The 12,134-nt window shown below is 46.1% G+C and overlaps 1 protein-coding gene across 1 annotated transcript in view; it reads right to left on the bottom strand.

The window, feature by feature from the left end:
* Window positions 1–8,434: 8,434 nt before the first annotated feature.
* The window catches only part of ARCN1 (archain 1), a 343,782-nt gene continuing 340,082 nt past the window's right edge, over window positions 8,435–12,134 (bottom strand). Inside the window, exon 10 of the mRNA XM_069614428.1 lies at window positions 8,435–10,367. Within this exon, the coding sequence (XP_069470529.1) occupies window positions 10,278–10,367 (90 nt within the window). The 3' untranslated portion in view covers window positions 8,435–10,277. The remainder of the gene's footprint in view (window positions 10,368–12,134) is intronic.

Below are 12,134 nucleotides of genomic sequence, written 5' to 3' on the forward strand. Positions count from 1 at the left end.
AATTCCTCTTATAGCCCTAGGAATAGTAACAGTCTACTATAGTTCTTGTTGTCTCTCTAGAGGTTGAGAATCTTAAATAATCCGAGGGTCCTTGACAGGAGCGAAAGGACCACCTGCCCTGAAGGGCTATAAGATCTAGCAGGGTCTGAATCTGCCTTCATGGCTTTAAGGGCTTTATCAATTTTGTCCCCAAACAGATTATCCCCTTCACATGGCATAGCAATGACTTTGTGCTGTACTTACTGCAGAAATTCAGTGCAACTTAGCCATGCTTGCTGTCTGAGAACTACCCCAATGTCAATCTTTTTGAACCCTGTTTCAGCAAGGTCTACAGCCATATTGATGGTGATTCAAGGCTTCCTCCCCTTCATGCACCAGTGTCATGGCTTCTTTCCTCTGCTGTTCCGGCAAGTGTTCCATTATAGAAGCCAGATGGTGCCACATCTCTCAATCATATTGAGCAACTATTGCCAGGGTATTTGCTGCTTGGACAGTTGTTGCCCCAATGGTGAGAACCTTAACCCCCCGCCCCCCTCAGGCATCAATTTTTCTGTTTTCATTGTCTGGCGGAGTGGTGCACTTATGTTGCGTTCGAGCCATGTGGCTTGCTGCCGCTGATTTGACGGACTCTGGAGCAGGTTGCAAGGCGAGGCATTTTGGTGTTGTGTCTGGAGCCTTAAACTTCTTATCCAGCCTAACTAACTACCGGCTCTGTAAAAAGGAGGCTCCAGAGTATGAAGGCCCGCCTGCCAAATGTGATCCAGAATGGGTATGGAAAACACAGCCTTCCTGCGTTTACCCATGTGGTCGGAGAGGAATCAGTCTTTCTTCACCTCTTCTGGAATCAAACCAACCTCCTAGCATGCTTTAGACATCATGGAGTAAAAATCTCCAAATCTCCAATGTCATCTGGAGGTGAAGGATGAGCTGGGCAGGATCATCTGTGTCCCACGTGTCAGCTCTGCATGGAGACGAGACCACGGCGGAACTTGTATCCCTTAGGCAAGTGTCTGGGTCTGCGTCAACCAATTCCCCCTCTTGCTCTCTCTTAAGTGGACTCAATCCACATGAAGGTTGAGTTCTAGGAGGTGTTTGAATCCTAGGGAGTATGCCCTTGTCTCTTCAGGGATGGGTTGGGTCCCTTTGATGCTGCGGGGTACCTTGATCTCCATATGGCCGAATTGTCTGAGCCTGAGGGAGTGGAAACCTGGCATCAAGCTGCCCCCAAAGTGACTAGTGTTGCAGGCACTTGCAGGGAAAGCAAGGATTACGGGTTTATAAGGGGGTATTGTGGATGCATACCACCCATTCCAGCAGGTGTTGATGGTAGAGAAAGTGTCTGAAACCTTAGAGTTGCGTCTTCCTCTCTAGATGGTCCTTTGATAGGCATGTTGGACGTTCCTTTTTCTGCATCGGAATAAAGGACGCATTGACATTCCTCTGGCCTCATGGCCGGAGGAGGGTCTTTGAGATTCCAATTACTAGTATGGTTTCTTTATTATCAATGACAAAGAGGTCTTTGGATGGGTCGGATGTGGGTTTTGACAGGCGTGAGCCTTTCTCCCTCGGTTTCTCCAATGGTGCTTTCGTCAACGGGGTCTTGGATGAGTGTTTAGACCCAGTATGGGACCCTTCACCACTAGCTGATGGTTTCTTTACAGGGACAAAATGTTTGGCCTTATCGTGACCCCCCCAGGACGATTTAGCCTCACCTGTGTTTCGCCACCGGCTCCTCAGACCTGGACCTCTGTTGTGCAGGTGACCAAGCAATATAAAAATCGGTTGCCTGAGGAAGTTGGAGGGTTTAGGGGACCAACAATGTCACTTGCCACCCTCTCAAAAGGGACTCCCATTACAGGAAGGGGCATTAAAAAGGTGCCACATTCTTGGATCCACTCTTGCCAGAAGTCTGACAAGTGTGGTAGCGCCTACATAATTTATCTACATCAGCCTCCATCTTGGGCCAGTAGAAGGACAGAGATAGCCTCTCTTTGGTCCTCTTGAAACCCAAGTTACCCCTTTGGCTGGTTCCTACAGTTCGGACATTAGATCCCCATCTAACCTCTCTACATTTGTAACTAAGCTTCTAAGTACTCTTTGTACCTTTCTATACTTGTAACTAAGCTTCAAGTATTCTTCTTATGCTGTGCGCCCAGTTACCTAAAGGTTTGGTGCACCCTACAAATCAAACAATGTGCTAACTGTAGTAACTTTTGTTTCACCTCCTGAGGCACTACCAGTCTCCCGTAGTCCCCTGGGGAAGACTTAGGTTCACCGTAGAGAAGGCCATCCTCCCAGTAAAGCCAATGCTTATCTGGCTCTTGCCCTTCCAGCTGGGAAGCTGTCTGCTGGCACAGACCTAGAGAGGGACACTCTTTGCCCTCTACTGAAGTCTGCCCTAGAGGTTCCACCTTCTGCAAGTCTGCAGCTCAGGATGGTCTCTAGGATCCAGATCTCGAACGCAGGGAAGGTTTTCTTCCAGCTCTGTGTCACCAGTAGCTGATACCACAGAATTTGGTTGGTCCTCCCACACATCATCAGCTGGGAAAGGTCACTGGAGTTACATGAGACAGTCCCTCTCAGGGATGTCTCTCAGGGATGTCCTTGTCCTTTAAACAGGTTTAGGTTTCAAACCTTTCTTTCTCCCAGAGACCTTGGATTTCTCCTTTGTCTCTTTCCTGGTTTTGGAAGTAGAAGGATGGCCTTCTTGTGGACTGAAGGTATTTGAAATCCCCTTAACCTCAAACTGAGTGTCTTAAGGTTGCCTCTATGGCCAATCTTGTGCTGGGAGGCCTTGGGATACTAGACACTACTACAAGAGTTTGCAAGTCATTTCCCAACAGGACTCTCCCTGGCACTTCATTCTGTACACCAACAGGAATTTTAACAGTCATATTATTGCACTGGATGAAAGCTGGCAGAATATGAATCATTTGGATAGGGCCTCCTGCAAGTTTAGTGGGACCTTTGGTTGTGCTGCTTCTCTTCCTTCTTGTGAGTGGCCCCAAAGTCTTTATGAGTGGCCCTGTGGGCTACCCCCAAGTCAGCACCTTGTGTTAGCTTTTTTAGGATCACTTTCCTTGGAGTCAGCCAAGTGCTGTCTCCGTTCAGGAGAGCAGGCATAGATTCAAGCAAAAAAGATCACATTCCTTCAAAGGTGTGTACTCTGTACCCCTTAACCCAACCATCTAGGTTTTTCAAACATTCATATACCCATGGAACCCAAGGGGTACCATCTGTCTTTTTTGAGGGTCCTAAAACTCTTAAGGTACAGGGAAGGAGTTTTCACAAATCTGGCTATTAATGCCATCGTAACTGACTCTTAATCTTTTCCATCAATGGCACCCAATTCCATAACAGTCATTCAGGCGGCGCCCAGACATGAGCCATAGAATCAAATCATTCCCAATTATTCCTTGAAGACCATAGGTGTATTCAAAACGTACCCAGCCAATCCAACACATCAGGGTTAAGTTTATACATGCTCACTGCCTCTTTAGGCAGGCGAGGCCTCTTGGGGCTAGTACACATAGAAGACCCTGAAAGGGAAGCATAATCAACTGATCTCCATATCATGCTGCATTTCGCTTAGTTTCACCTCGTGATGTTTGGTTTTAGCTTGTGCGTCCAGTTTCTTGAACTCCAACTCTAATCTTAGTCTCTCAAGTGAAATCTAATCTGGGTTTAGATTTGTACCTTGTGAGGGCAAAATGGGAAGTGACTGAGGGACAGTGGCAGGCTGTGGAAGAAGGTGGCTCCCTTCTGGAGACTCTGCTCCCTCCTCTTACCCCTCTTGCCAATTGGAGTTTGACTCTAAACTAGCATCCTTATCATCATCCACATTATTTGGGTTAGTAGGTGTTACAGGTATACTACTCAAGCTTTGGTGATTTAACAGCCTAACAATCAATTCACATTTTTTCCTTTCAGAGTCAGACACCTGATTTTACAAATATCTTTTAGCTGTTCTACTGGCAAGTCAGGGCTGACTCATTCAAGTTACCCATATTTGACATGTTACAATTGCTTAACCTTTTGGTGGAGCTTAGCCTTATGGCTGGTTTAGCTGGGCACAAGTACAAGTAGTCTATGTAACCATTCTATGCAAATCCTGCAACCAGTGTTACGCAATTGGTGCAGTCGCACTGTGAGACTACACAATACTTATCTGCTTGGTACTAGGTAACCCACCTTTTGGTATAGGTCTGTACTACACAAGTTGGTAGCGTGACTGAGCAGCCAGGCCCATCTCAAGAGGGGTAAATGTGAGCTGTACCAATGACATTCGTAAATACAAGTAACCAAGTAACACTTACACTCAAGGTTTCAGTTCTAAATAGTTATTTAATGAACATCAATTTTTAAATAAGCGTTCTTTAAAAAGGCAATACATGTAACAATGTAAATCTACTTTAAAATAACTTTTCAGAATAAGTTAGTGGATAATCTTTGGATATGCTTCTTCAACAATTCCTACACCCGGAGGTGACTTCAATCACAAGGACAGTAATGGCATTTATACATCACACTAGTTACACTTTGCAGATTGAGGTTGCACAAAGGAAAGGTTTAAGGAAGGAAAGGGTTAAACAGGTTCTCAGTATATGTAAGGACACTTACATGTTCCAATTAAATCTAGACAAGCCTTTCCCAGCAGTAACAGTCTAAAAGAAGCTACCACCTATGCGTGAAAAACAATATCAAAGTCAATGGGCTAGAAGAGTCTGCAGGGAGCCAGGACAGCCAAAGTCAATTTGAAACAGTCTATGGAGCCGAGGCACTTCTTAGAATCAAAGTCACACAAATTTAGAGTTTTAGAAAATCACTTGTAGGGTCACAAGCTGTGAGCCTGTGAGACAACAGAGCTGCAATCAACTCTAAAAGTAAGCCACTGCAATTCCCAACTGAGAAAAGGACAGCTAGAAGACAACGAGGTAAGAAACCACAAGTACCCAGCTGGATTCTGTCTTGCTACAGTGGTGCAGACCCTTGTCCCGGAGCCTCAGTCGTGGGGACAAGAGGGCGCTTTTCGGTTCAGCAGTACTTCGCCGTTTCAGTGCTTAGCAAACAGCACTGTTGCAGATCTTGGATACCGGCTGGGCTTCCTTTACTCCTTGGGTCCTGCACTCTGGTGAGCCGACTCAAGCTCTTGTTGTCCTGCTTCTGTAGGGTACTTAGGAGACACCAGGAGCTTCTAGCCAGATTTCAGATGTTTCACTCTACTACGGATTACTCAACGCCTGGCACTCGGTTCTTGCAGCAATGAAAAACACAGCCAGTCGGGAATGATGGTCCAGTGGAGTTAGTTGGTCCCACTAACCGAAGGGGAGACATCCCTTCCGGAGGTTCTGTCAAATTGAAAAAGGAGTTTCAGCACAGCAGCAGGGCTTCACTGAGCAATTCAAAGGTCCATGAGGATGCCGCAAGCTTTGTTCACGGTTTCTTCCAGTGGACTCCCGAGTCCCAAAACCCTTGCCTTTTAAGCTGGTTTTCCCCATTCATGCACAGCCTAGGCTGTCAATCACACAACAGGGTGGCTGTCCTAAGGACAGCCAGCCAATCAGGACAGGTTGCATTCCTAGAGACAAAGGATGGGGGAGTTTTGGGGCTCTCCCTCACATCCTGTCCTTCCAGACTCACTGGAGCTAGAGGTGTGCTTCAGGGCTGAAGCCCGCCAAAGGCAAGAAACAAATGGCTTGTATCTGTTTCGATGCAGAGTAAAACCCAAGAAAGACCTCAAACAGAAAATGGCAAATAAAGAAGTTGGGGGCCATTTTGACAAAAGGGTCACCCATGGGTGCTGTACTGCAGCTGAGGGTTCAGACTGGGGTAGAATAGCACAATGGTAGGAGAATTAAACCACTGCCACCAGCCATTTAAAGTAGTGAGGGTAACAGAACCTTTTTTACATGAGAATGTAGGGTAAGGGGCTACTAGGTAACCCTCCTCCCCCCCCCCCAGTACTCGATCTAAGATGGGGCGTGCTGGACCTACAAAGAGAAAAGGTAAGCAACATCAATTTCACTTTACTACTCTTGGGAACAGTAGTTCACACAATAAGAGGGATTTAAACCGTATGAGAAATCTAAAGGATTTCTCTGCGCCACTGCACTGAAGGTGCTGTGTGTCACCATACAAAAAGTAGATACCTATGGAGTTTGTCAGACTCCAAAAACAGTGGAAAAACATACTCCATATCAAGTCAAAACACACTAGTGTCACTCCAGGGTTAAAATTAAAAAGTCCTAAAGTCCAGCAAAAGAGCTGGGGGTCTCTAAGGTTGAAGAGAACTAGCACAGAAATGAGAATTATCCTAACAACTGCTCTTCCTGAACAGGAGCATCCCATTAAATATGCGATGCAAAAGCTTGGACAGCACCCCTGGACTGAAATGCACAGGCTTTAGCCAGGATTGCCACCCAAGCACAACGTCCGTGTTCATAACATCAAAGCCAGCATTCAGAGTAGCCAGCATAACGTCGTCAGAGGTCCGGATCCCCTAGTGGATCAGATCTTCACCCTCCCTCTGCCTATTCTCCAGCAGGCACTGCACTTTATACCACAAGTCCCTCACATAACGGGCCAAGAGAGCAGCAGTGTTTGGCACATGCATGGTCAAGAACTCTGAATCACTTTCCTACCAGCAGCATCCAACTTGCTGAACTCCTTTTCCGGGGGCAAGGTGGAGTAGCAGACTTGAATGTGAGAGGTAGCCATGATTGAATCAGACCGGGGTGATTTCCTAAAGCACACAGAGGCTGAGCTCAGGGCTTTGTACTTAACTGCTCTACTTGAAGTCACAAGAGTTGAAGCTATGACTTTGAAGACCTATTAACCCAACTGCAAGACCGTTGGCATATGGGTTTCAAGAGGGATAACTTACAAGCCCAGTTAAGTTAGCAGTCAAAAGGATCTCCTCTTCTCCCTGCACATCAGGTCATAGAATACCGCCACATGGGATGTTAAACCATTAAGGACCATGCTATTGTCTGGTGAAAAGGCAGGAGGCTCATAGTTCGAGGTCTCCTTTTGGAGTCAGAACCTCCAATCAGGGGATTCCACCTTCCTCAAAACGGCACTCTGACTCCCCACTGGAGTGCACCAGCAGATGCTCCCTTTGGAGCTTAACCTGGGCTGTGGGCTCCTACCCAGCATGGAAGTGCTGCAAAACCACCAGGATTTTCTCCATCATGGCAGGTGGTAACCATTTGTCTCCTGGAGTCAATTGTGCTTCTCTGGGCAAGGGCGGCCACTCTGTTGCCTTGCATGTAAATACGACTCAATGCATCCAACGCTTCAGGAGCGGGACAGACACCAAGACCTTGACAAATACCAGTGTGACAGGCCGGAGAGTACTACCCCTCAACGGATGGAGACTGACCCACCGACTAGGTGCACTAAACCTCCCAGCAACAAAACCAACTCCAGCAACTGAGCACCAACAAGTCCTCTGCAGTGACAATTTCAATATCTGATGCTCCATCGACATCGCCAAGGCCTCCATGTCCAGCAATGGTGCGAGCGTCAAAGGCTTCCCTTTCTTTGTCTGACCCCTACTAACAGTGGGGTAATGATTGCCTATTTGGAACCTTTGCAGAGTGCTGAAGCGTGTCTGCATGCAACAGACCCCTCTCCAACATCAGGGAATACTGCCTGCGATTCTCTTTCCCAGCCTGCTTCATCTTATCTGCATCAGCACCCTTGTGCATTTTCAGGTCCCTTTTCACCTCTGGGCTTATTTAGGCTGGCCTGCAGTCTCCTTTTCCTGTCCACCCTGGCTCTTGAGACAGTCAGTGGCAGAGGATGCACGCCTGATAATCATGGGGATGCAGGCAAGACATACAATGTTGACTGGGATCCTACCGAACAAACTTGGGGCAAAGTTTGATTAATGGCCTCCTTTCGTTCCCTTCCTGGCTAGTCAAATGCACAGGGCCACATTCTGGAAGCCTTGTGAAAAACAAGTTCAAAGAAGCACAGCAATATATGCCAATTAACAGGAGCTCACTCCCATGGATTTCTTCTCCAACTGACAGAAAAATAACTTGGAAGTAAACTATGCTGTAGAATGTGGATTGGATGCACTGGGTACCTCACAAAGGTCTGGCTGCGCATGAGCTCTTAAAGAAGGAACAGTATCTGGTAACAAAGTAAATTGCATTACATTTAACTAAAAGTGAGGTTTCCAGAGTTTGCCAGCCAGGGTGAGAATGTTCTAATGCATTTATAGAAGACTCAATACTGGGGCCCAAGGTGTCAAACTTGTATGTGAGGCCATAGGAAAGGGTCAACAGAACAGCACACAAGGCACTTTATACGTTACAGTTTCTCCTTCAACATTAACAAATTAAGCCATCAACTGGAATATACAGTAGAAAAGTGAAGGTCCATCTCCCAAACCCAGAAACGAGATTCACCATCGAACAACGCCACATTTTAGCGTACTCTTTATTTCTTTAAAGAATTGATCTCCTTTCAGGGGTTTCTGTGTACAGTGGAATGTGTGAGATTCCCTAGGTAATTATAATACAGGGTTACAAAACTTTGTCCTTCAATTTTTATTTTAACCCTCCTCATATGTCATACAAACAAAAATTAATCTGAAAATAAACAGGCTCTTTAAAAATTATTTGAACAAGCAATGCACAGACTGAAAGAAATCAGGATGCAGGTCATAATCTTCACAAGTCATATCGCCAGATTTGCAGACTTCTTTTGAAGGCCCGTCCATACATTCTCCCTCACTCCACCAGTTGTAGTGAACGTGGAGACCTTTTATTTGGGTGGGACAGAGGGAACCCCGATTGTCACAGCTCCCTCTACCCTCATTTCAAGTGCTTGCAAACACCTGTACAATTAAGTGCACTCTAGCATCAGCAGCATCGTGCAGAATTGCTGGACAAACATTTGGTCCATATTTTCCTGAATGCGCACACCACTTTTGATTGTGGGCTTTATCAAGTTAAATCTACAGCTGCAAAGAAAGAATTTACAATTGCTTTCAGGGCTCCAGGAGGAAAGAGCTCTCCATTAACCAATTCTATTTGTGAGATGCTCAGTCTTGCTTTATAAAGACGTGGATATTAGAGGTTGTGGGGAGTGATTGGAGTTATGGTGAGGGACTAACTGGAAAGTCGAAATTAACCCTTGCTCTGACAGTTGTGTCCTAAAGGTAATCCATGTTCTTGCGTAACTTCTGGAAGAAAGGTTGAATAAGAGGTATTTCTGGAGGTATTTGGGCATGTTGGAAAGCTTATGAAATCAGTATGCGTTAGCAGGGGGGAAAAAAGTGAATCAGTGTCTTCCTCTTTGAAGGGACCAAGTGGGAAGAGATTTATTTACAGAAGCTGAAGCCCAGCCCAGGCCTGTACAGAATGTGATATGAGGAGTGTGGGGAAGCAGGACAATTTTGGAAACAGACTGGTGACTATCGATGTGAAACCCACCTATAGGTGGATATGTTGGGTGCAGCGCAAACCATGACTTAAGTGGCACTGCCAGGACTTGTAACACAATAGTCCTGTAAGAAGGAGGGGAGCAGTTTTCAAAAACAGGATAAGACTCCACAGAACCGTTTCCAGAACAGAACATGCTTCTGGGTGGGAGCTTTACACCTTCTGCACCAAATAGCTTCACAAAGCTCAATATTGCAACTGCTATGGGGTGAAAAAGATACGTCTGCAAATACCATGAATAGGAAACAGCAACAGTCATAAAAAGGAACTGCAGTAAAGTCTGCACTAGGCCAACAAGAACAAAACTTGTTTTCGGACATTGGGTGCTCTCAAGGGGTTCTGACTTGCTGCAGGCCACTCTGGGCCACCAGTCACTAGAATCATAGGGCTGGGTTGCTGAAAAAAGCAAGAGCTGCACTGCTCACACAAAGAAAGGGTCAGACATGGAGGCGCACCAGAGGGAGAAGTTTAACTTTCAGCACTTATGGCCCAAATCCAGCAGCTGGCCAAAATACTTGGCGCGAGGGAGGGAAAGCCAAGAGGTGGCTGAAGGTTGTACCACCTCCTCTCAATTTTCAAACACCAATGAAAACTGGCCAGCAGGATGCACATTACCCCCACAAGTAATGTTGACTATGCCAATTAATGTCACCAACCATCAAATTTGGTGGTATACAGTGGGCATAGTTCCAGGAGAGAGAGGGAGGTCAGCTCTGTGGAGAGAGCTAGAATGCTTTCCGTCTCCTGAACGCTCCCAAAAAGATTCAGCATTTTAAAAATTAAAATGGAAAAATAGGTTATGCAGCCTCTTCATCCTCAGTGTCACAGGATTTCATATTTGTCCACTAGGAAGGCCGTCTCAGTGGAGAATCTTACAAGGCTGTTTCCATCGACTTGGGTTACTTTGCTGACCTGTGAGAGAGAAGCAAGAGTGAATTAAGTGAAGGGCCACAAAGGATAAAAAAACACAAGAAAACACAATTGCCCTACATCAGGTGTGGGGGGAGTTTTGGGGGAGGAGAGATCTGTAATACAGAATGACCTGCCAGCTGAAGGCCCAATCACAAATGGGTGACAGTACATCAATATGTGCACACTGTACCGCTTCATAAATGAACCCAGGCCTGGTCAAAATAGATTACAGGAGTTCAAATTCAAGACGACATGCATTACGCACCATAATAGCATTTCTGATTATTGTATGTGCTTAGATTCACATGCTGTGCATCTGGTCCAACATCCAGTGGTCACTGCGGAAAGGGGACGTCGGCATAGGCGTTTAACACTATCCCCAACGTGACATGTAGTGTTCCCAAAATCCCTCAAGCACCGAGCTCCTTCCGATAGTATTTTTTCTGCATTAGGGAGCCCAAGGACTATCGTGAGTGAGTACATAAAAGCAAGTAGTAAGACGTCCATGTTCCTTCCACCCGAGCGGGGAGGAAGGGTGGGCGCATGTGAATCTAAGCAGATACAATCATCAGAAATGCTATTACGTGAGTAATGCATGTCTTCTGATGCTGGTTAATCTGATTAGAATCACATGATGTGCATAGACTAGCTAGCAGTAACTGGAGTTGGAGGTGGGTTGTGAAGGAAAAGTAGTGAAAAGAGGTCTTAGTTCTGCTTGTCCCACCTGAGAATCAGACCTCGAATGAGTGTCTAGGCAATAGTGTTTTGTAAAGGTGTGTACAGAACTCCAGGTTGCCGCTTTGCAAATGGACTCTAGGGGACCTTTACAATGAATCCTATGGAATCCCCAGTGCCTCGAGTAAAATGTGCTCTAGGCTTGAAGGGCAGTTCTCTCTTAACAAGAGAGAAACAAAGTGTAATGCATTTGACTATCCACCTTGAGATTTCGGACCTGGAGACAGGATCCCTTCTCTGCCAGCCGCCACTGAAACAAGAAACGAGTTGGTCTTTCTCAGTGGTTTAGTTCTTTCCAGGTAAAATGTGACTGTCCTGCGCATATGTAATGTGTGTAGGCTTCTTTCGGCCATGTTAGAGGGTTTCTGGAAGAAAGTGGGCAGTTATTGACTGGTTCACATGGGACTTGGAAATAAATGTAGGCACAAATAGAGGGTGAGTGCGCAGAACCACCTTATCTCTGAACAGTAAAGTAAGTGGTCCAGTACTGAAAGGGCCTGTAGTTCACTAACCCTTCTAATAGAAGTGATGGCCACTAGGAAGGCTGTCTTATAGGAAAGGTCTTTAAGACTTGCTTTGTGCATAGGCTCAAAGGGGGACCCCACGAGTCTAGTCAGAACCACATGTAAGTCCCATCTGGGAGCTGGGTTTGAAATGGGGGATGAATCCTCTTAACCCCTTCCATGAAAGCCTTGATAACTGGTATTTTCCAACACAACACCTTTTGTTGTAACGTAGTGTAGGCTGAAAGAACAGCCAAGTGCACCTTGAGGGAATTAAAAACCAGGCCTGAATCTAGTAAGTGAGCCAGGTACAATACATTGGGATCGACGCCCTTGGTATTACACCAGATACAGCTTTTCCATTTACTGGAATAGCAATATCGGGTGCTGGGTTTCCTAGCTTCCCTGAATAGGTCCATACATCTGAGGGCGTTGAAGGTGTCTGAACTCTATGACCTGAGGAGCCAGGCCGCCAGGTTCAGAGTATGCGGGCATGGGTGCAGTGTTTCTCCCCTGTCCTGAGATAACA

This window comes from Ambystoma mexicanum, chromosome 9, assembly GCF_040938575.1.
Source record: "Ambystoma mexicanum isolate Mex_15411 chromosome 9, UKY_AmexF1_1, whole genome shotgun sequence".
Lineage (NCBI taxonomy): Eukaryota > Metazoa > Chordata > Amphibia > Caudata > Ambystomatidae > Ambystoma > Ambystoma mexicanum.